The sequence below is a fragment of the Carya illinoinensis genome, chromosome 3, assembly GCF_018687715.1.
Source record: "Carya illinoinensis cultivar Pawnee chromosome 3, C.illinoinensisPawnee_v1, whole genome shotgun sequence".
NCBI lineage: Eukaryota > Viridiplantae > Streptophyta > Magnoliopsida > Fagales > Juglandaceae > Carya > Carya illinoinensis.
In genome coordinates this window covers 7,808,140-7,831,198 of record NC_056754.1, presented here as the reverse complement: position 1 = coordinate 7,831,198, position 23,059 = coordinate 7,808,140, and the positions used below count along the sequence as shown (strand labels likewise).

The window sequence follows — 23,059 nt, the reverse complement described above, 5'->3', positions numbered from 1 at the left end:
ACAACCAAGTGATGATAATGATGGTGGAAGAATAATAAGATTTATGTCTCGATTTGTTATACATATCAAGTGAGATAAAATAAAAATTAAATAAAATATATATATTATTAAAATATTTTTTTTTATTTTAAGATTTAAAAAAATTAAATTAATTATTATATTTTATGTAAGAGTTTAAAAAAATTATATTAATTAAATAATATAAGATGATTTATATAATCAAATAAGACGATATTAGATATTTTATACGAAATATTTAATTAAATATAATAAAATATAAAATCAGGATTTAAATACCATATAAAATTATTATTTATTTTAAACATTTAATTCGATGGAAATAGATATATTTTATATTTTAATATGCATATTTATTTATTTTATTGGAGAATTTTGATTGGATATATATGTGAAATTCATGTGATTAATAATTTTTGTATTTCCTTAAAAAAGCCAGAGCCCCATGTATTTGAATAGAGGTAAGATTTTATCATTACGTTTAGATAGTGAGATGATTTCAAATATTTTATGAATAATAATAAAAAAATAATAATAAAATATTAAATAAGAGTAAATATTAATAAAATAATAAAAAATAAGTAAAACATAATGATATAATAAAAAATAATAATAAAGTTTTCTCAAAATATTTTAATACCCAAAGTAGCCCTAAGACAACCGACTTAGAAAATCATGCGTGCATGACGGCTCCGTTTAATCCACAATATTTACGGATGCACAGATGGAAAGAAATACAATTACGTTGTATTCCGAATTAATAAAAAAAAAAAACTGATATTTTATATTTTAATTTAATTCATGAATGAAAAAAATTTTATTGACTTTAAAAGTCAAGAAAATGTTTAAAGTGTTCTTTTTCTTTTTAATAATTTATTCAAGAAAAGGAAAAATTATCTTCGACCGACCATTTGGGGCCCGTAGGTTGTCCTACGTGAGGGTTTTTTTTTTCCAAAGTAAATAGTATGATTCCTTGAGTTGAATTGAAATAAACTAACTTCTTTATAAATTATAATAAGATAAGATAGTAAATTTTATGAAATTTATTTAAAAGAAATTTAGATATGTTTTCTTTGATATATTTAGAGAGTAGGATTTTGAATCCAAGTCCTACGTTTTGAAAGTTTGGGAGTTATGCAAATCAGTCTATATTTTTGGTTAGTTTAGATGTATTTTAAATGTTAAAATGAGTTTAAATTTATTTATAAAAAATTAAAAAAATTATAAATTTTTTATATAAAAAGATATTAAGTGAAAAATCCTGTGAGTTTTATATATAAAAAAATTTGAAATTAAATAATATCTAATGATTTAAAAATTAAATATTTAAATATTATATTTAACTTAAAATTAGACTGAAATAAATTAATCTTAATATCTTTTAACATGTAATAAAAAAAAAAAAATCACTTTAGCTTTTGTATTTTTCTTTCTTGCAAGAAAAGCAAAACCCACTTTTTTTTTTATTAAAGTCTAGGCCCCGAAAGGCCTGTGCATAAAATTCTCTACAACCGCCTTGGGGCTCAGACTCATCTTCCTTCCATCTTCTATAAACCCTCACTTCCACGCCCTCCCCCCACTCCCCAACACAAACACAACACCATTTAATTCAAGCTCGCATGCACTAGTCCCTCTTAAAATCTCACTCTCGATCGTCTCGCTCCTCATGGCGGACAACGAGAGTCTTCTATTCGCCAACCTCGCAGACGCTCTATTCTCCGGCTCCAAGCCCCTCTCCCCTACCGATCTTCTCCACAAGCTTCGGTCCGAGGACTCGATCAGACCGGCGCTCGAGAAGTTCTACTTGCTTCTGAAATGCGGCGTCGAGGCAGGAACCGACGCCCGGTTGCGGCTCCAATCTTGGAACCAGTCGCAGATTCAAGCTCTTTGTGCGATTGCGTCTGCGATCGCCTCCGCTTCTCGATCTCTGTCACGTATGCTTCACTTTTTTTTTTTTATTCGTTTCGTTTCTTGAGTATCGGTTTTGCTATAGTTCTAATTGTTTCTTATTTGGTGAGCATTTCTGGAAACTTCTTTCTTGTGGGAGCGATCAGTATAGCGGTTTATGATTCAGGAAGTGAGAAAATTACTCTAGACGATAAAAGTTCAGATGGATTATTAGAAGTTCCTTTCTATCTTTGCAATTTTTATCAGATTCCTTCGTTTTTATTTTTTATTTTGCTTTGATTTGCTGAGTTATGCTTACGCCAGTAAAGGCGGAACTACTACTTTTTGATTCAAAGTAATTGATATGAAGCTGTTGAAAGTATTTTTTGCTTCTGTTAATTTTATGTTTTGTCCGTTGCAATTGACTTGAATAGTGGAGCAAGCGGAAGGATTAATCATTGCCGTGGTGCAACAGTCGCTGGAGTTTGCTGTATCTTGTTTGGAAAAATCAGAATTCAATGGCGATGATTTAAATATTCAGGTTTGTGTGGCCTCTTTGGCAATTCACGTGGGAGGTGCTCTTATAAGTTTTGTTTGCTTATATATCCATTCCTTTTAAAATTTTTAGTGTAGGCTTTGTTTCACAAGGTTGTTTAAGTCGGTGTAATAAGGTTTTATGTAGTAATTGCTTTAGCTTAGAAAAAAATGTAATAATTACTTTAGTTATTGTTTTGTGTTTTAAGGATATGGATTAATTCATAAGTGATGTCCTTTATTGTTTATTTAAAAGATTGTATTACACTCTTATGAACACTGCCATGTATTCAGCCATTGTCGTTAGGGTATTTATTATGGAATTATTTAGTACTTTGAGGGTTGTGTTGCTGTTTTGTTGTTATTACATACTCTTCTTCCACTGGTGGTGGCAGCTTTAGTTATGGTAGTTCGATTTTTGCATGTTAAGGAAATGGATTATTTCATTAGAGATGTCAATCCTTTCGTGCTAATAAAGGGTTGTATTACTCTCTTACGGACACTGCTATGAATTCAGCTATTGTCTACAATGTATGTATGAGGGAGTTGCTCAGTAATTTGATGGCTATGTTACTGTTTTGCTGTTATTACATACTCTTCTGGTTGTGGTTTTCTGGATTATCATGCATATTTTCTGTTCATGCATTTTCATTTTCTTTGCTGCTGCATATGTGAAAAAACAAAACAACCTTGTTGTTTCTCATGGATTTATCCTGAAGAATTCGCACATTGCATTACTTATCTGTACTATACAGATCCTATTTTCTGCAGTGTTATTTTTGGTCGCATGCAGGGGTATATACCACTGATACTTCATGGCGTGGGACCTTTGAGATGTCACTAGTGAAATTGTTCTCAACCGTCTTTTTTTCCCTCTATTAATCACATGCTGGTATCATATAATAGACGAAAATTTATTAAGCTTGTTTAACCTGGTAGTTTGCCTGTTGGCGTTTTAGTAACAAGCATTAGAAGTTGAGCATTTATGGGTTTTTTTATTTTTTATTTTTAATTTATAAATTTTTTGATAGGTAAGGATGCCAAAACATCAAAACTGTACCAGAAGAGCCAAACTTGCTTAATTTTTCATTAAAGTCACATAGGGGCACAACCTACTAACACAAGGTCTATCATGAGGAGTAAAAAGGAGTAACTACCTTGAGAGGTGAAGGAAATCCAATTATGGGTAATACTAGACGATTATGACTTGATGTCTAGACATAATACATAAAGGGGTGCAAACCAAGCATATCCAAAATGTACAATAGGAAATACCCAACTAGAAGTATGAAGAAAAAGAACACAAGCCAATGAAATCTAGAAAGCTAGAGGAATGGAAGCTATTGCACGCTGCCATCTAAACATAAAGAGCATTGAACATAATGGCCTTTAATTCTAACATTGTCGTCTAACAAGATTCAAAGGTTTGAGCATTAAGTTTCCCCCAAATATACCAAGTTAAACACAAAGAAACCATGCTCCAAACATCTAGATTGCTATGGCTACTAAGGGGATTTTACAGACAAGCCATCAAGTCCACCACCTGTTTGTCTCTCCTTCTTGGGAGACTCATTATCTAGAGTTATGTCAACAAAGATTGCCAAGGGTTTGTTCGGATCACTTTCCCATTTTACTTGATTGTAGGGGTATTCATGAGGGTAGACTATATTTTAAGTTTGAGAATATGTGGCTCGAAGTTGAGGGTTTTGTAGAAAAGGTGAGAAGCTGGTGGCACTCTTATCATTTTGTGGGGACTTCTAGCTTTATTTTGGCAAGTAAAGTCAAAGCTTTGAAGGCTGATTTGAAGTAGTGGAACAAGGAAGTATTTGGGATGTAGAGCAGTAGAAAAAATCTCTTTGGGAGGAGCTACAGGCCTTGGAGGTTGAGGGGGAAAGTGAGGAGTCTTTGTTAAGAAAGAAAGAAGTGGTGTTAGAACTTGAGAGAGTTTCTTTCAAACTTGCTGAGACATAGTGAAAGGTGATATTATGCAGGTCTTTAGTGAATTTCATTCTTTTCAAAAGTTTGAAAGATCTCTCAATGCGAATTTTATTGCTCTTATTCCTAAGAAACAAGAGGTGTCGAGTATTGAGGATTTTCGTCCTATAAGCCTGGTTAGTGGTATATACAAAATAATTTCGAAGGTGCTTGCCAACCGGTTAAACCCTGTGATGGAATAGATTATCTCCAAGTCACAAAACACATTTATTCGCGGGAGACAAATCCTTGACTCAGTGCTCATTGCAAATGAGTGCTTGGATCACAGATTGAGGGAGGGAGAGCCATGTATTTTTTGTAAGTTAGACATCGAAAAGGTGTATGATCATGTGAACTGGGAATTCTTATTATATCTGCTTGGGAGATGTGGGTTTGGTGAGAGGTGGATCTCCTTGACGAGTCACTGTATTTCTATTGCACGGTTCTCGGTGCTAGTTAATGGCACTCCTGCTGGATTCTTTAATAGTTCTCGGGGTCTGCGACAAGGAGATCCATTATCTCCTCTTCTGTTCGTTATAGTCATGGAGGCTATTAGTCGGATGGTAAAGGTGGCTGTGGATGGGGCTCTCTTATCTGGTTATCAGGTGGGCAAAAGCACTGGTGACACTATTATCATTTCACATCTTTTATTTGCAAATGATACTCTTATCTTTTGTGATGCGGATATTAGCCTGATTCAAACTCTACGAGCACTGTTACGTTACTTTGAAGCAGTGTTGTGACTCAAGGTGAATCTTGGGAAGTTTGAGATGGTTTTAGTGGGTGCAATCTCAAATATTCTCAGCTTAGCAAACACTTTGGATTGTAAGGTGTCCTATTTACAGATGAAATATTTGGGCTTACCGTTGGGTGGAACTTTTAAGGCTATAGCTATTTGGGATGGGGTGGTGGAGAAGATAGAGAAAAGGTTGGTTGGTTGGAAACAGATGTATTTATCGAAAGGGGGCTGTCTCACCCTTATTAAGAGCACCCTTACTAATCTCCCCACTTATTACTTATCCCTATTTCCGATGTTTGTAGGGATGGTGAATAGGATCAAGAAACTATTTAGGGGGTTCTTATTGGGGAGGGGGGGGGTATGGGGAGGAGAAGAAATTCCGCCTGGTTAAATGGAAGACAAAATGTGCTCCAGTTGTACGGGGGGGTAGGGAGTGTGTGACTTGAGAACTTTTAATAAAGCGTTATTGGGGGATCATTGTGGAAGGCAATCATCGATGTTAGATATGGAGCGGCTTGGGGTGGGTGGTGTTCTAATGAAGTGAGTGGGGGGTATGGCGTGGGTTTATGGAAGTTTATAAGGAGGGGGTGGCCATGTTTTGAAAATTAGATTTGTTTTGTAGCAGGTGAGGGCAACCGTATCAGTTTTTGTCGGGATGTGTGGTGTGGAGATTGCATTGAAAAGGGCGTTTCCGGCTCTTTATAGCATTGCAGAGAATAGGGAGGCTTTAGTGGCGGATATGCGAATTTTTTTGCATGGCTCTCACCAGTGGAATATTCTTTTTAATAGTAATTTTCATGATTGGGAATTAGCTATTGTTTCAGATTTTTTCAGCTTACTTTACTCCAAGGGGATGCCTACGACACAGGGGGATAGATTGAAGTGGAGGTCTAATAATAAGAATTGCACGGTTAAGGTGTATTACAAAATCTTGACAACACAAGATCATACCCCGTTCCCTTGGAAAAGTCCCGGGTCCCCTCTAAAGTTGCTTTTTTTGTTTGGAATGCTGCTCTTGAGAAGATCTTGACTACGGACAATTTGAGGAAGAGGGGTTGTGTTGTGGTAGATTGGTGTTATATGTGCAAAAAGAATGGTGAATCTGTGGACCATCTTCTATTGCATTTTGAGGTAGCAAGGGGGTTGTGGGATGAGATCTTTCAAAGGGTTGATGTTCCTTGGGTGATGCCTTTGAAGGTGGTGGATTTGTTGGGTGGTTGGAGGAAGTTGCAAGGTTGTCATCAAGTGGCTGCGGTGTGGAAGATGATTCTGTTATGTATAATGTGGTGTATTTGGTTAGAAAGGAATGCGCGTTGTTTTGATGATAAGGAACATACAAGGGAGGAGCTGAAGAACTTTTTTCTCCACACTTTATTGCTTTGGTTTTCCGCTATTGTACTAAATGGGGACAACGCTCATGATTTTTTGTCTTTAATTCATCGTAGTTAGAATGTGTTTAGGTGTTCTTCTGTATACTCTCGATGTACATGGCTTATGCCTATGTCATTCATTTCAATAATATTTATCACTTACTTATCAAAAAAAAAAAAGAACTTGTGAGGTACTTTTGATGGAAGAAATATCTTGGAGACATAAATTGAGAGTTCTATGGTTTAAAGAGGGGGATAGGTGCACTAGTTTCTTTCATAAAATGGCTAACTCTCATAGGTGTAACAATGCTATTGAGATGATTAAAGCTAATAATAATGTGCTCTCTACACCTGATGAGATAAAAGATCATGTTGTGCAGTTTTATAGTGCTCTCCTAACTGAGACGGCGGATTGGAGACGTAAAATTGATGGCTTGAATTTTGAGGCTATGGATTCTTTTACAGCAAGCTGGTTAGAGAGGCCGTTTGAAGAGCTTGAGGTGCATTGGGTGGTATGGGGGATGAGAAGAGAAAAAGCTCCTGGCCCAGATGGGTGTTTTCTATGGCTTTTTTTCTTTTCAAGATTGTTGGGATATTGTGAGAGAGGAGGTGATGCAGGTTCTACAAGAATTTTATGATAATCAAAAGTTTGAGAAGTCGATGAATGCCACATTTATCGCTTTAATCCCTAAGAGAGTGGGTGCTTCAAAGTTGAAGGATTTTTGTCCCATTAGTTTGGTAAGTGGGATTTATAAGATAAGTTTAAAGGTTTTGGCAAATCGAATGACCAAGGTGGTGGAGAAGATTATTTCTAAGCCCCAAAATGCATTTGTTAGAGGCCGACAAATCATTGATTTTGTGCTGATTGCGAATGAGTGTTTAGATAGTTGGATGTGAGAAGGTGTTCCGAGAGTTCTTTGTAAGCTGGACATGGAAAAGGCGTACGATCACGTGAACTGGGATTTTCTCTTCTACATGCTCAGAGGATGTGGTTTTGGTGACAAGTGGTGTGGTTGGGTTAGACATTGTATTTCAACTACTCGGTTTTCGATTTTAGTTAATGGGCAGCCATGTGGTTATTTTCAGAGTTATAAAGGATTGAGAAGGGGATCTGTTATCTCCACTTTTATTTGTTCTTGTTATGGAGGCTTTGAGCCGTATGGTAGAGACTGTGGTAGGAGGAGGTTTTCTATTGGGTTTCTCGGTGGGAACTACTAATGATGGCTTCATTTCTATATCACATTTGCTTTTTGCTGATGATACTCTTATTTTTTATGATGCTGTTGGTGAATAAATTCAAGCTTTGAGGGCCGCCTTGTTATATGTTTTGAAGCCTTTTCTGGGTTAAAGGTGAATTTGGGTAAATCGGAGATGGTTCTAGTGGGAGATGTGCATAATATTAACAATTTGGCAGAATTATTGGGGTGTAGAGTTGCTTATGTGCCCATGAAATATTTGGGTCTCCTGCTGGGGGCATTGTTTAAGGCAAAGTATATTTGGGATGGAGTGCTTGAGAAGATTGAGAAAAAGTTGGCGGGGTGGAAAACGTTGTATTTTTCAAAAGCGGGTAGAATCACCCTTCTAAAGAGTACTCTTTCTAATATCCCAACTTATTTTCTTTCATTATTTCCTTTACCAGTTGGAGTGGCTAATTGTATAGAAAAGTTGTTTAGAGCATCTTTTGGGGTGGTTTGGGGGAGGAGAATAATATTCCTTTAGTAAGCTGGAAAAAGGTTTTCTGTCCGATTGCTGATGGAGGTTTGGGGGTTTGTAATTTGTGTAGTTTTAATAAGCCGTTGTTGGGGAAGTGGTTGTGGAGATATCGAAGGGAAGAGGAAGCGTTGTGGAGGGTGGGATGATTGTTCGGAAGTATGGGAGTGATTGGGGGGGACTGGTGCACTAAGGAGAGTAGGGGGACTTATGGTGTGAGCTTATGGAATTTATTAGAAAAGGATGGGATAATTTTGTGAAACAAGTCAAATTTGAGGTAGATGATGGTTCAAGAGTTCGATTATGGTTTGATGTTTGGTGTAGTGAGAATGCACCATTTAGAGCTTTTCCGGTTGTTTTCAGGTTGGCTGTTAATCAACAGGCCTCAATCTTAGATTTGATGAGTTACTCCAATGGAGAGGTGCATTGGGATGTTAGATTTTTCAGACCTGTCCAGGATTGGGAAATTGAGGAGGTTACTGATTTTTTTCAGATTGTTGTATTCAGTGGATATTAGATGATATGAGAGGGATCAAATGTACTGGAGATATACGGCGTCTAAAAAGTTCTTTGTTAGATCATATTATAAGATGTTGTCCTATCAGCATTACAGTTTTTTTCCTTGGAAGAGTATTTGGAAGGCTCATGTTCTGTCAAAGGTTGCATTTTTTCTATGGACAGCAGCAATTGGGAATATTCGGACAATTGATAACTTGAGAAAGCGTAGAATGATTGTCATGGAATGGTGCTTCATGTGCAAGAAAGCTGCGGAATCAGTGGATCATTTACTCCTACATTGTGATGTGGCTAAAGTGTTATGGGATGGTGTGTTTAGAAGATCTGGACTGACCTGGGTTATGCCAAAATCAGTGGTAGATTTACACCCATGTTGGACTAGACTTCATACTTGCTCTCAAGTGGCAGCTGGGTGGAAGATGATTCCTTTGTGCATTACGTGTTGCATTTGGTTGGAAAGGAATGAGAGGTGTTTTAATAATAGGGAACGCAATGTAGAAGAACTCTGGAAATTTTACATGTGTTCTCTATTTAGATGATTTTCAGCTATTGTACTTAATGGAGGGTCTGTCCATGAGTTTTTGTCCTCAGTTTCCTAGTATTAGAATGTATTTAGGTGTTTCTTTTGTATACATCCTGTGTACATGGACTTCGTCTATTGCATTTGATGAATAAAATTTTTACTTCTAAAAAGAAAAGTCCACCAACATTAGGGCATGACCCACACATCCTAAAGGCATGAAATATTTACACCTATTGGCTAGAACTTTGGAGATGATTTAATACACACTATCTAATAAAAGTATAGGATGAAAACCCCTAACATCCATAGCCCCAATTGTCTTGTGGATTAGGGCATTAAAGGTAGCATTAAGGCACTTCTCAAACTTGCCTTGTGCGTGATGAGATCCTTTTCTCAATGCTACCTCTCGTCCTTAAATAGAATACTAGAGGTTATAGAATGATAAAAACATCTCAGCTTTCCAATTGTTCATTGATTGAGCAAAGATGATGTTCCATCGTCTAGTGTCGTCAGAATGCTGCCAACAGTTCGCCACTGATGCCTCCCATCCACGGTAAATCCTATACATTGTTGGGAACGTAACTTCAAGGGCTAGTCATCATACCAAGAGTCTCAAATCCCATACATTGTTGGGAATGTAACTGCATATTGAATGGTTCAAACTCATTCTTGTTCCTTCTAAAAAGGGACATTCAACATTATATGATTCAAATATTGGGCAGACAAGAACACATACTTCACAAAAAATGCTTTCATCAAACTTGTAACGTATTGGACCACAGAAAGATTGATTGGATTAATTTATTACAAGGATATCGAATAGAATTCATAATTGATTTGCATGGGATGAGGTAGTAGCTGCAACAGTAGATGGATATGCAACAACCATACACGTTAATCTTCTTGGTTGGTTACTTGGTCAGATTTGATCTTTCACTTTATCAATACATAACTTTGTCTTGGATGCCTGACTACCTAAGATGTGACCTTTTTGACAACACCTGTTAACTCATGCTCAGAGGTCTACTATAACACAACTTATGATGAGAGAGAGGGCAGGAAAAAAAAAGGGGGGAGGAGGGAGGGATTAGCTGTTGTTATCAACCTTTTTTTCCCTGTTGCCTGTAATCTTCTTAATTTCTGTTTCACAATGACCATTTTCAACATACTGGTGAAATATATTGTGCATCTATACGTCCGTGTATCCTTTATTTTATTTTATTGTTTAAATGGTGATAATTACCCTTGTGTTTTTATTTTTCAGTATAACTTGGTACAGCTTTTGGAGATTGCGTTAGTAGATGGGATGGATAAAGAATCTGACACAATGCTGCATTGTTCAGTAAATAGCCTGGCAGACTTGTTGTCGATGGTTAGCGGTAATTGTGGTGGCATTGATCTGCATAATCATAATAAATGCAGTCTTCAAGGTATTTTTGTATTTTAACTCAATTATCTCTTGTGGTCATGTTATTGTGATTTGCATTTTAGTCTTGACGTGCTCTTCATATTTGTCTTAAAAGGTATTAGTTGTTCACTAGAAGAGAAACTGGTTGATCGGCTACATATGACACTAGCTTCTGAGTGCATACAACCTGATAGGAAGACCTCTGGATTTGTTGCACATGTTTCCCATCAAGATTTGAACAAGCTGATATTTCTGTCCCAGCATTGGGCTGTTGCTCATGTAGGATGCATATTGCGGCTGATTTTGCTCTGCAAAGAACTGATTGCAATCCCAGATATATCTGATGAGAAGATGCTGGGTACAGATTTTAGCAAGAGACTCTCATTCTGTTCGAGGATTTTGACATTACTCGGAAATCTTGCGAAGGAAATGCCTTATGTTGAGTATGATGCTCAATTGATGCATGCTGTTGCTTCTTTTGCTGATGTATTGCCGAGTTTGTTTAGACCTGCATTTGAATTTGTAAGTAGCCATGCTGCTGTTGAGGGTAGTTTTGAGAGCTTGATTCTATCGCTGTTGGAGGAGTTTCTTCAGCTTGTTCAGGTTATTTTCTGCAACAGCAGTGTTTTTCAGAATATTCAAACATGTATAGTCGCTTCTGTTTTGGACAATTTGGACTCTTCTGTATGGAGATACAACAATTCCATGGCTAACCCAAAGCCTCCACTAGCTTTTTTCCCTCGCAGTGTTCTTTACACATTGAAACTCATTCATGATATTGAGAGGCAAACACATCAGGCTCTCAATTGGGAAGAGTTTGAAAAAGGAATTAGTGGTGGTTCTACTGATTTGCTGATTGATTCCCCTTCTTGTCATATTCATTTTCAGAAGGTTCCTTTACTTAAGAGGTATACAGTTGAAGAATTATTGAAACTGGTATTCCCCTCAGCTAATCAGTGGGTGGACAATCTGATGCAGCTTATTTTTTTCCTTCATTCTGAAGGAGTAAAATTGAAGCCTAAAGTGGAGAGATCATCTTCCAATTGTCCAAAAACTAGTTCCACCCCTGAACTTGAAAATTCAGTTTGCAATGAGGATGAAGCCCTTTTTGGTGACCTTTTTTCTGAAAGTGCTCGTTCTGTGGGATCTACAGATGGATATGATCAACCACCTGTTGCTATCAATTCTAGTTCCAGCCATAGCATCATTGCAATTCAAGCTGCTACAGAAATGTTAAGCTTTCTTGAGGCGAGCATATTCTCTCCTGAATGGCATCAATCCATGTATGAGGATGGCTGCAGACAGCTCAACAGGAACCATATTGATATTTTGCTTTCCTTACTTAATTGTCAGGGCTGTTGCTCTGAAGACAGGACTTCTGATGGTGGTGGCAGTTTACATGAAGAGAAGAAAAAGGGGAATATTCATGAACTTTGCTTTGAACTGTTGCACAAACTTCTCACACGCCATGCTTTGTCTGATTCCCTTGAAGAGTACCTTGTTGAGAAAATTCTGAATGCTGAAAATGATACCTTTGTGTACAATGATCGGACTCTAAACTTGCTAGCTCACACTCTATTCTGTCGGGTGGGTTTGGCTGGGAGCCTGTTCAGAGCCCAAATATATAGAGGATTTGTGGCTTTTGTTGTTGAGAAGGCAAATGCTGCTTGTTTAAAGTGTCTTAACTTAAAGGAGCTTCTTCAGACCCTTCCCTCTATTTTTCATATTGAGATTCTTCTGATGGCATTCCACTTATCTTCCGAAGAAGAAAAGGCAACACTGGCAAACATAATATTTTCTTCCTTAAGAGAAATTGATGTTCCAACTTCAGGTCTTAACAGCACACAGTTGTCATGCTGGGCCTTGATAGTTTCGAGGTTGATTTTAGTGCTTCGTCATACGATATTTTATCCGCGTACTTGCCCCCCATCATTGCTTCTGGATTTGCGATCCAAGTTGAGGGAAACACCCCATTCTGTATCACATCTGCATAATAACATCAATGGTCATATATCATCTTGGTCATCAGTTACACTGAATAATTTGGTCAGTACATGCGTTGAAGAGCCTCCCATCAGTAGCTTGATCAATCAACTGATTGATATTACAGCCCTTCCTACTTCACCATATTGGGATCATGATGCCATTGATGGCTTATGCTTGAGTTGGAATGACATTTTTGCGACCTTCTCAAGGATACTGGGCTTCTGGAGAGGAAAAAAGGCTGCATCAATTGAGGATCTCATTGTTGAAAGATATGTTTTTGTTCTTTGTTGGGATTATCCTAGTATGAGCACTCCAGCAGACAATCTGATTCAATTATTGGCTTGCCCTCAGGATTTGGACTTATCCGATATGGCACATTTTTTCTTCTTTACCCACTCTTTTTTAGGGCACCACGATGCCCTTGGCCAAGACACTAATGTCCCTGGTTTGGTTGTTGGGCTGCTGCAGAAATTGTCTTCCATGCACATAACTGAAGAAATTGAGGAACTAGGCTGGGATTTCCTTAGAAATGGTTCTTGGCTGTCACTGATGCTCTCCTTACTTAATGTTGGCATATGGAGATACTGCATGAAAAATGCAATTCCTGGACCAAGTCCAGTATGGGTTGAAAAAACTTATAGGGACAAGGAGTATATAACTTCTGCCGAAGGCCTGATTTGCTCCATTGTTGAAGCTGGTCAAGTTGAAATGCTGATCACGCTACTGACTTCCATGTTGGAAAGATATTTACAGGTCCATCAGAAAGCTTTCCTAGCCACGATTGATAATAGCCAGAACAACGGTGATACTTTTTCACATCTATTACTTCTCAAGCATTCTGGATTTGACAAGTGTGTCCAAGATGAACTCCTTGAAAAGAGTCGCACTGATGCTTGTCAGCTGGAGCCTGTTCTTGATCTCTTATTGAAGTTAGATGCTACTGTTGATAAAAGGGATATTAGAATTTTATCCAGGGCCTACTGGGAATTTATGTTGCATGGTTTTCCCTTTAATCTTCAAACTCCTAGTGGGGTCCTTCTTTCTTGCATTCTTACCATTAGAGGGATCATTTACATTCTAGATGGGCTGCTCAGAATAAAAGATGTAAGAGGAAATATCCACCTGGAGAATCAGTTACTTGGTCAGATTCTTGATACGGTAATGACTGTCAAGTTTGATAGGATCTTTGGAAGCATTCACGCAAAGTGTGAAGCTATTTATCACAGCTTAAATGTGGGGCTTGAAGGGTCAGATGTTTCTAACTTATTTCTACTAAAGCACATTGAAGTTTTTTTAAGGGACATCAATGCCAGAGGAGTAGGCAATACTGATATCTATGAATTGGTAATTACAAAGGCTATTGATACAATTGATAGCCTCAGGAAAGACCCCTCAAAGTCTGTCATTTTCCAATTTTATCTTGGTGCAGAAGATGTATCTGAATGGGTGAAGGAACTTCATGGGTTGCAACATGTTGATTTGTTGGTTTTGATTGACTCACTAGATGACTGTTGTTCCGAATCAGTTAATATAAAGGCACTCTCTTTCTTTATTGATCTCTTATCCGGAGAGTTGTGTCCTGGTCTTATACAAAAGATCCAAAATAAGTTCCTCAGCATGGATTTACTTCTCCTGTCTAAATGGTTGGAGAAAAGGCTTTTAGGTTGCATCATGGTGGATTCGGGTGTGGTTAACTGTGCAAAAGGAAGTTCTGTCTCTCTCAGAGAATCAACCATGAATTTTATTTTGTGCCTTGTATCTTCTCCTTCTGTGTTGCAATCAAGAGAACTGCAAAGTCATATTTTTGAAGCTGCACTGGTTTCACTTGATACTGCATTTTTGCTATTTGATATTCAAGCAGCCAAGTCTTACTTTCATCTTGTTGTTCAACTTTCAAGAGGAGAGACGTCGATGAAATTGCTTTTAGAAAGGGCAGTAATGTTGATGGAGAAGCTGGCTGGTGAAGAACGTTTGCTTGCAGGGCTAAAGTTTCTGTTCGGCTTTCTTGGAACTGTCTTGACTGATTGTGGGTCTGGTAAGAGTATGCCAGAGAGATCTACCAGAAAGTCTTTGTCTAGCAATACTCTTGGGATGGGATCTGTGGCTTCTAGGCTGATAGGATCAGGGAAGAATTCTGAGACCCTGGTTGTTTCTGCTAATCAAGAAGGGGTGTCCTCATCTCTTGAATGTGATGCAACATCTGTTGATGAAGATGAGGATGATGGGACTTCTGATGGTGAGGTGGCTAGCATAGACAAGGATGAGGAAGAGGATGGTAACAGCGAAAGGGCCCTTGCATCTAAAGTATGCACTTTTACATCCAGTGGCAGCAATTTCATGGAACAGCATTGGTATTTTTGCTATACATGTGATCTGACTGTATCAAAAGGTTGCTGCTCTGTCTGTGCAAAAGTTTGCCATCGTGGTCATCGTGTTGTTTATTCTCGCTCAAGTAGGTTTTTCTGTGATTGTGGGGCTGGTGGTGTTAGGGGTAGCAACTGTCAGTGCTTGAAGCCTCGCAAATTCACTGGAAGTAGTGTTACTCCTGTTCAAGGTTCTAGTAATTTTCAGTCCTTCTTACCCTTTACTGAGGATGGAGATCAGCTGCCAGATAGTGATTCAGATTTCGATGAAGATGTTAATACAGATGTTGATAATTCCCTCGGGTTATCTATTCCAAGAGAGCTTCAGGATAGGATTCCACTGCTACTAGAGGAGCTTGACATTGAGGGTCGGGTTCTTGACCTTTGCTCATCTTCATTGCCTTCCATAATTAGCAGAAGAGACTCTAACCTTTCAAAAGATAAGAAAATCAATTTGGGCGACGAGAAGGTACTTTCTTATGGCATCGATATCTTGCAGTTGAAAAAGGCATATAAAAGTGGATCACTGGACCTAAAAATAAAGGCTGACTATTCAAATGCCAAGGAGCTTAAATCACATTTAGTGAGTGGTTCTCTTGTCAAATCCTTGCTCAGCGTCAGTATTCGAGGTCGACTTGCTGTTGGAGAAGGTGACAAAGTTGCTATCTTTGATGCTGGGCAGTTAATTGGACAAGCAACCATTGCACCCATAACAGCAGACAAGACAATTGTTAAGCCCCTCTCCAAGAATGCTGTTCGATTTGAAATTGTCCATCTTGCTTTCAATTCAGTCATAGAGAACTATCTTGCTGTAGCTGGTTATGAAGATTGCCAGGTCCTCACTTTGAACCCTCGTGGTGAAGTGACTGATCGTCTTGCCATTGAACTAGCTTTGCAAGGTGCATATATCAGGCGGGTTGATTGGGTTCCAGGTTCTCAGGTTCAGTTAATGGTGGTAACCAACAAATTTATCAAAATATATGATCTGTCACAGGACAACATCAGTCCCTTGCACTACTTCACATTGCATGATGACATTATTGTGGATGCGACCCTTTATTTGGCTTCCCACGGGAAGATGTTTCTTATTGTTCTTTCAGAATGTGGCAGCTTATTCAGGCTAGAGTTGTCAGTGGAAGGTAATGTTGGGGCCACACCATTGAAGGAACTTGTATGTGTTCAGGATAAAGAAATTCATGCAAAGGGTTCCTCTTTGTACTTTTCATCAATGTATAAATTACTTTTCATATCGTACCAAGATGGGACAACATTGATTGGTCGGCTAAGTTCCAGTGCAACATCTTTAACTGAGATATCTTCAGTGTATGAGGAGCAAGATGGTAAGTTGCGGCCTGCTGGACTTCATCGTTGGAAAGAGTTGCTGGTTGGCAGTGGGTTGTTTGTTTGCTTTTCTAGTGTGAAATCCAATTCTGCACTTGCTATGTCCATGGGGCCTCAAGAATTAATTGCACAAAACCTGCGGCATGCAGTGGGTTCAACCTCACCCATAGTTGGGGTTACTGCTTACAAGCCTTTATCCAAAGACAAAATCCATTGTCTTGTCCTACATGATGATGGAAGCCTTCAGATATACTCACACGTCCCTGTTGGAGTTGATGCTGGTGCAATTGTGACATCAGAGAAGGTTAAAAAATTGGGTTCTGGTATCCTCAGCAATAAAGCTTATGCTGGTGAAAATCCTGAATTCCCACTTGATTTTTTTGAGAAAACAGTGTGCATTACAGCAGATGTGAAATTGGGCGGAGATGCTGTCCGAAATGGTGACTCTGATGCAGCTAAGCAGAGCTTATCATCTGAGGATGGCTATCTAGAGAGCCCCAGCCCTGCAGGATTTAAGGTTTTGTTTCTTTACAGTCTATTTATTGTGTTGTGTGTATACCTCTTTTCATCTGTGGTTTTTTATATTAGCTTCTTCTAGGTCTCATTCTTTCTCATATGGTGGTAGACATAATTGACTTACATGGGAGCATTCTGTAATATACTTCTTATGTTTGTAGCCTTCTTGTGTAATTATTGTTATACATTTACACAGTTACTCCGTTATAATTTTTTTTTTATTTGTAAACAAGATTTTATTGATCAAATGATTAGGCAAGAGCCCAAGTAAAGCGTTTTAGTTTAGATAATTATTTATCGTTTATTAATTTGTTTACTTGTTTGTTTGTTTAATTGTGTATTGTGGGGGTGGGATGGTGCCAAAATATGTTGAAGTTGCTTGTGCAAGTGGTGCTACATTGTCTTGGGTAGGAGGTCATTGAAAATTGGGGAACCATAGGAGATACCTGTGACATCATCATAAATATTGTGGTGATTATTTAGTTTAGAAAACAAAAACTAGGCATACAACGTGTAGGGATGGGACACGGTGGTAGTACCATCTCCAGCCTTATTAAATTCATCTTCCTGTAGCTGACATGGTTTTAAGTCTCAAATGTGTTTCTATTCCAAAGTGTCAAATTTTCTAAAATGGTATGTTGCTTATTGAATGGAATTAATTACCTTGAAAACAATTAGTATGTGTCCCATGGCTGTCTTGAATCTGCTGCAGAGGGAGGTAAGTTGCCCAATTAGGTTGACACTGATTTGGTTTTAACGGCTGAACTCATAAAAAGAGGCAAAAAGAATTTGCTGCTATTCTTAAGAGAGAGAATAAAATGTAATTTTAATAATAATTTATGGAGCATTAGAAGAAAAGTCTCTTATCTTCTGAAAAAAATTGTCGAAGAGTACTGAACCTCTTCCCTAATAACCCATTTCCAACTCCTCAAACCCCTCTTCCACTACTGAAATCTTTACCCTCTACATTTATCAAATCCATTTTTCTAGAAACCCACGCATTCTGCCTTCAAATTTCACCTTTGAGCACGTGCTACTCTCTCTGAAGACTGATAATTTTTCACCAAGCCTTGGCTGAAGTCTGAACTCAAAGCGAGGAGAGACCAAATCGAAGCCTAGTCAAGAAAACTCGGATTTGGGGTAAGAGGGTAACATGGGTGGATGGGGAGATTGAGAGTAAAGGGTTTGTTAGTTTGCGTGGGAGTTGGTGGGGACTTATTTTCAAATTCAGCGGATAGAGAGGGAGAGAGAGTTTTGGATAGAAAGTACTGTTAACCTTATTTTATTTTTGTTATTGTGCACTTGAGAAATTGACTAGTCATAGAAAGGCAATGCTTTTATGCATATTTTCATATCCAGAATGTCCAATAAGGCCTGGGCTCTGAGATTATTGATAGGCTTCAAGTTCCTGCTGTTGAGTGACAGGAACTATACGGTACTGCCTGAATCCAGGAAGCGTGGACACTTTAGAATAGCTGCTGTACTCGTATGATGTGTATCTGATGGGATGATGTGGTATACATAACTATAAATAACAGTTTTTGTGGATGTGCTATGGATACAGCATGATATAATCTGTATATGGCATGTGTACACTATTTTAAAATGTGGATCTAGTATTTTAGAAGCATTTCAACTTTCTAAAAAAAAAAAAAAATCAATTTCTATGAATATCAAACATGGATCGTCGATCGTGTATTCTTTTGGTGTTATATGTTAATTAGTTATTGTATAAAATACTTTGGAGCAAATTTGGAACTTTTTTGTGCACTCTTTGTTGCTTTGATTTTCTGCTTTAGTGATTAACGGAGCTTCTATTTATGATTTTCTGTTGTCACTTTCTGTTTCTTAGAATGTATCTAGGTGTTTTCTTCTGTATACTTCCTATGTACATGGACTTTGCCTACACGTTCATTTCTAATAAAATTACTTCTTATAAAAAAAAAAAAAAAGTTATTGTATCCTTGGCATCTCATCTCTGTTAGTTTTTCAAGAATTGACGAATTTGCATATGCATAATGTGTTGTACCTATATCCAGTATTTGCATCGGTGACTAGGGCTGTAAATGAACTAGTCTGTTCGATAGCAAGTTCGGTACTCGTTCGGTTAAACTCGAATCGAACTCGACTCGTGAAAAAAAAAGCTCGCTCATGAAAACAGATACGCGCTCGATTTGTAAATGACACATACCTGACAAAACTCGACTCGACTCGGCTAAGGCTCGTTTAGGCTCGCTCGTTTATGCTCGAGTCGACTCGTTAGCTCGACTCGATTAAAACTCATTCATATATTGATAAATATATACATACACCTATGCATGTATATATGTATTAGCTAATAATATAAAGATATCACTTTTATAATTAAATATATAATATGTATTCTAATTACTTATGTCTATATGGTGAATATACTTCATAGGTATATTTTATAATTTGTATAATAATTAGTCGATAAAATTTAATAATTTCATATAATAGTATGTGGGAGCTATATATGAAATAGATATATGTTATCATATTAAGTGTATGTATTTATAATATATGTAGGCATATAATATATTGTTATTTTGCATAAATATTAACTAGTTAGATATTAATTATTTATAAATTTTTTAAAATTTTATAATTTAATAGAGGTTCTATTTGTTAGTTGTATAATTTTTTTTTTGATAATATATATTAGTTGTATAAATTTGATATTAGTTCCTTTATTTATTTATTTATTTAATTTATTAATTATTAAATTTTATTCAAAAAAAAAATTCAAGTTCAAGCTCGAGCTCGGCTCGACTCGAACTCGTTTGTGGGACGAGCTCGAGTTGAGATTTTAACTTATCGTGTCGAGCTCGAACAAAGATTTTAAAAAAAAAAAAATCTCGAACTCGGGCTTGAGCTTGAGCTCGAGTATTTTGAGTTGAGCCGGGCTCGGTAAGCCAAAAATTGGCTCGGTTCGGCTCGATTACAGCCCTATGACAGTGACTCATAAGCCCATTAGTGATTTAATCATAATTTTGATGATATTGACACAGATGAGGATGCATTGGTTAATTTTTTGATGTTTTTCCCTGTCAAGTATAGTACATTTTGGGTGGAGTTCTAAATGTATTCTTGTTCGATTAATTTGTATGTTTTCAGCTGTATCAAGCTTCTCTAACTGTAATGTTCCTGTTTTCACAGATATCTGTCTTCAATTCAAACCCTGATATAGTCATGGTAGGTTTTCGTGTGCATGTGGGTAATACTTCAGCAAGCCATATTCCTTCTGATATTACTATCTTCCAGAGGGTTGTTAAACTAGACGAGGGCATGCGTTCTTGGTATGATATACCATTTACGGTTGCTGAATCGCTCCTTGCTGATGAAGAATTTACAATCTCTGTTGGACCAACCTTCAGTGGCTCTGCTCTGCCTAGAATAGACTCGCTGGAAGTATATGGTCGATCTAAAGATGAATTTGGTTGGAAAGAGAAAATGGATGCAGTTTTGGATATGGAAGCTCGTGCGCTTGGTTCCAATTCCTCCGTTGCAGCATCTGGGAAAAAGCGCCGATCAATGCAGTCTGCTTCTATTCAGGAGCAGGTCATATCAGATGGTCTTAAGCTTCTATCTAGATTTTATTCATTGTGTAGTTCACAAGGATGCTCAAAGGATGAGGAAGTAAAACTGGAGCTGGGCAAACTCAAGTGCAGGCAGTTGCTAGAAACAATTTTTGAAAGTGACAGGGAACCCTTGTTGCAGGCTGCTGCTTGCCGTGTTTTGCAAGCTGTATTCCCCAAAAAAGAGTTATACTACCAAGTACTACTAATTTTCAATTTTTTATGTGTAAACTTTGTTTTATCTTTTTGTGTGTCTGAATGTAAATGCTTTAGATTAAGATGCACGAGCATCTTTCAATCTAACTGAAGCTTCTGACTCAGGTTAAGGACACCATGCGTCTCCTTGGGGTGGTGAAATCTGCCTCTGCACTTTCTTCAAGGCTTGGGATTGGTGGTACTGCAGGAAAGTGGATTATTGAAGAATTTACAGCCCAGATGCGTGCAGTCTCTAAGATTGCATTGCAGCGTCGGTCTAATTTGGCTACTTTTCTAGAGATGAATGGTATTGTTACGTTCCTAATCCACCATACGATGATTTGGCTTTTCATCTCCATTTATTTATGTTCCTCAAACTTACACTAGATATCTGTTGAGATTTTTGTAATGGTTATGCTATATATTACCTGAGTTTTACTTATAAAAAAAAAAAATATTACCGAGTTTAATATTGGGGGGCATGGTGTGATGTTATTGGTTTGCTGACCGTAGAAAGATGATGTATCTGGTGGCATTCCTAGGTGGTTTGTAACGATCCAGGGAAAACTTTAGCTAGATCTGCACTATAACCCCAAAAAGACTAATAAATTTGAAGTTTTACTATAATCACTCATAAAACCCTTTTTTTCCCTAGTAAGTAGCTAGTGTGGAACTTAGCGCCCATGACTACCTTTATAACTAATGATTTATGGCTTTTCCCAATGTGAGATTGGGTTATTACAAACTCTCTCTTAAATTTCTGATCTTCTTATCAAGGCCATGTCATAGTGCTACAATATTACATGACTAGCCTTAGTAGGTAGTTCTGATGCCATATGTAACCACTTAGGGGAAGTGTTAGTCACAATTGCATTACAACCCCGAAGAAACTAGTCAATTTGAAGTTTTCTCAGAATTACTTATATCAAGTCCAATTTCAACTAGCGAGTAGCCAATGTGACTTCACACCCATGGCTCTCTTTATAACTTATTATGAGTTATTTTTTACCAATGTGAGACTTGGGCGTTATAACCTTTCCGATTTGCCCGAATGGAATTCTTTTAAAATGGAGTCAGTGACTCCATATATTGAGCTCTTGGTGTGTGCATTATCTTTTAAATTAGCTTTACTGTATATTCGTTAGTAATTCTGAATTGGCCTTTTAATAGTTGCCTTGGGCTTCTGTTGGATATTTGTGGTGGCTTTTTGTGAAGTTGTGTTGATGGGCTGAGTAAAGTTTTCATTATATATTTGATTTTGTTATTACTTTTTTATACTTGGTATGTTTGCATGTTGTGTTGTTATATTTAAAGGTATTAGTGTTCATTGACCCGCATTGCTTTTTCTTAAGTTTGGATAAGTTGCTCATAACCCTTGGCCTTGGGGTCTTGAAGATACTCTCCTCTTATTCTGTGGTTGGCAGCATTCTTTGCTACACTAGAGTTCATTAAATGTCATTTTTTTATTCATAAAATAATCAGATGGTTGGTTTAATTGGTTTGCATCTGTCTTACATGGGAATAAGTTTTCATTGTGTACTCTTTATGGGCTATGCCTATTTCATTCATATCAATATAATTTACTTCTTACGTGTCAAAAAAAAAAAGTTTTATTTTGGGAGGGGGTGCTAAAATTAAAAGCACCATTTATTTTCTGTTTAGAAAACTTGATTTTTTTTTTTTATTACTTTGTTGAACTCTTTGATGCAAACATGTTAAACTTGATGGGGATGATCATGCCAATTTGTTAAATTCTATGGTTGCTGTGCATTCATGGATCAGTTTTGATGGTACCATTTAGTGCCAAAAGCTTAAGTTGTCCAAAAAAAAAAAAAAAGGTTGCCAAGAAGTAGGTCAACAATATCTGGCACCAAAAGGTCTGATTAGTACTGATCTTTGGAGGCAAAAAATGCATTTTTAAAATGAAAATGTGGAAATCAGGCATTTGGTGGCTAACTTAAAAAGGTCATTTTTGAAATGTTGGACAGAGAGCTAGTTTTTGAGGTCCAATTGTGTTCTGGACGTGATGAGATATGTTTCTTTGTTGATCTATTTTGGATTTAGTAAATATAAACTGCTGTTCCTATCATTGACACAGGTTCTGAAGTCGTGGATGGGCTTATGCAAGTCCTTTGGGGAATTTTGGAATTTGAGCAGCCTGACACACAAACTATGAACAATGTTGTTATATCTTCTGTGGAACTCCTTTATTGTTATGCTGAATGTCTCGCTTTACACGGAAAGGATACTGTACGCTCTGTTGCACCTGCTGTTGTTTTACTCAAGCAGCTTCTGTTTTCCCCCAATGAGGCGGTTCAGACTTCCAGCAGGTACACTTCTATTCATTCTTGTTTCTTTGCCTGACATCTGAATTGAGTTT

General features: G+C 37.3%; 1 protein-coding gene across 2 annotated transcripts in view; it reads left to right on the top strand.

Annotated features, from left to right (window-relative positions):
* Positions 1–1,516: 1,516 nt before the first annotated feature.
* LOC122303003 (auxin transport protein BIG) overlaps positions 1,517–23,059 on the top strand; it is a 33,663-nt gene continuing 12,120 nt past the window's right edge. The window contains exons 1-7 of one of the 2 annotated variants that reach the window (XM_043114530.1): positions 1,517–1,952; positions 2,340–2,446; positions 10,536–10,701; positions 10,795–16,886; positions 20,066–20,683; positions 20,806–20,986; positions 22,778–23,009. In XM_043114530.1, coding sequence (XP_042970464.1) covers positions 1,685–1,952; positions 2,340–2,446; positions 10,536–10,701; positions 10,795–16,886; positions 20,066–20,683; positions 20,806–20,986; positions 22,778–23,009 — 7,664 coding nt within the window. In that variant the 5' untranslated portion in view covers positions 1,517–1,684. The remainder of the gene's footprint in view (positions 1,953–2,339; positions 2,447–10,535; positions 10,702–10,794; positions 16,887–20,065; positions 20,684–20,805; positions 20,987–22,777; positions 23,010–23,059) is intronic. The other variant, XM_043114529.1, reaches the window with a different exon arrangement.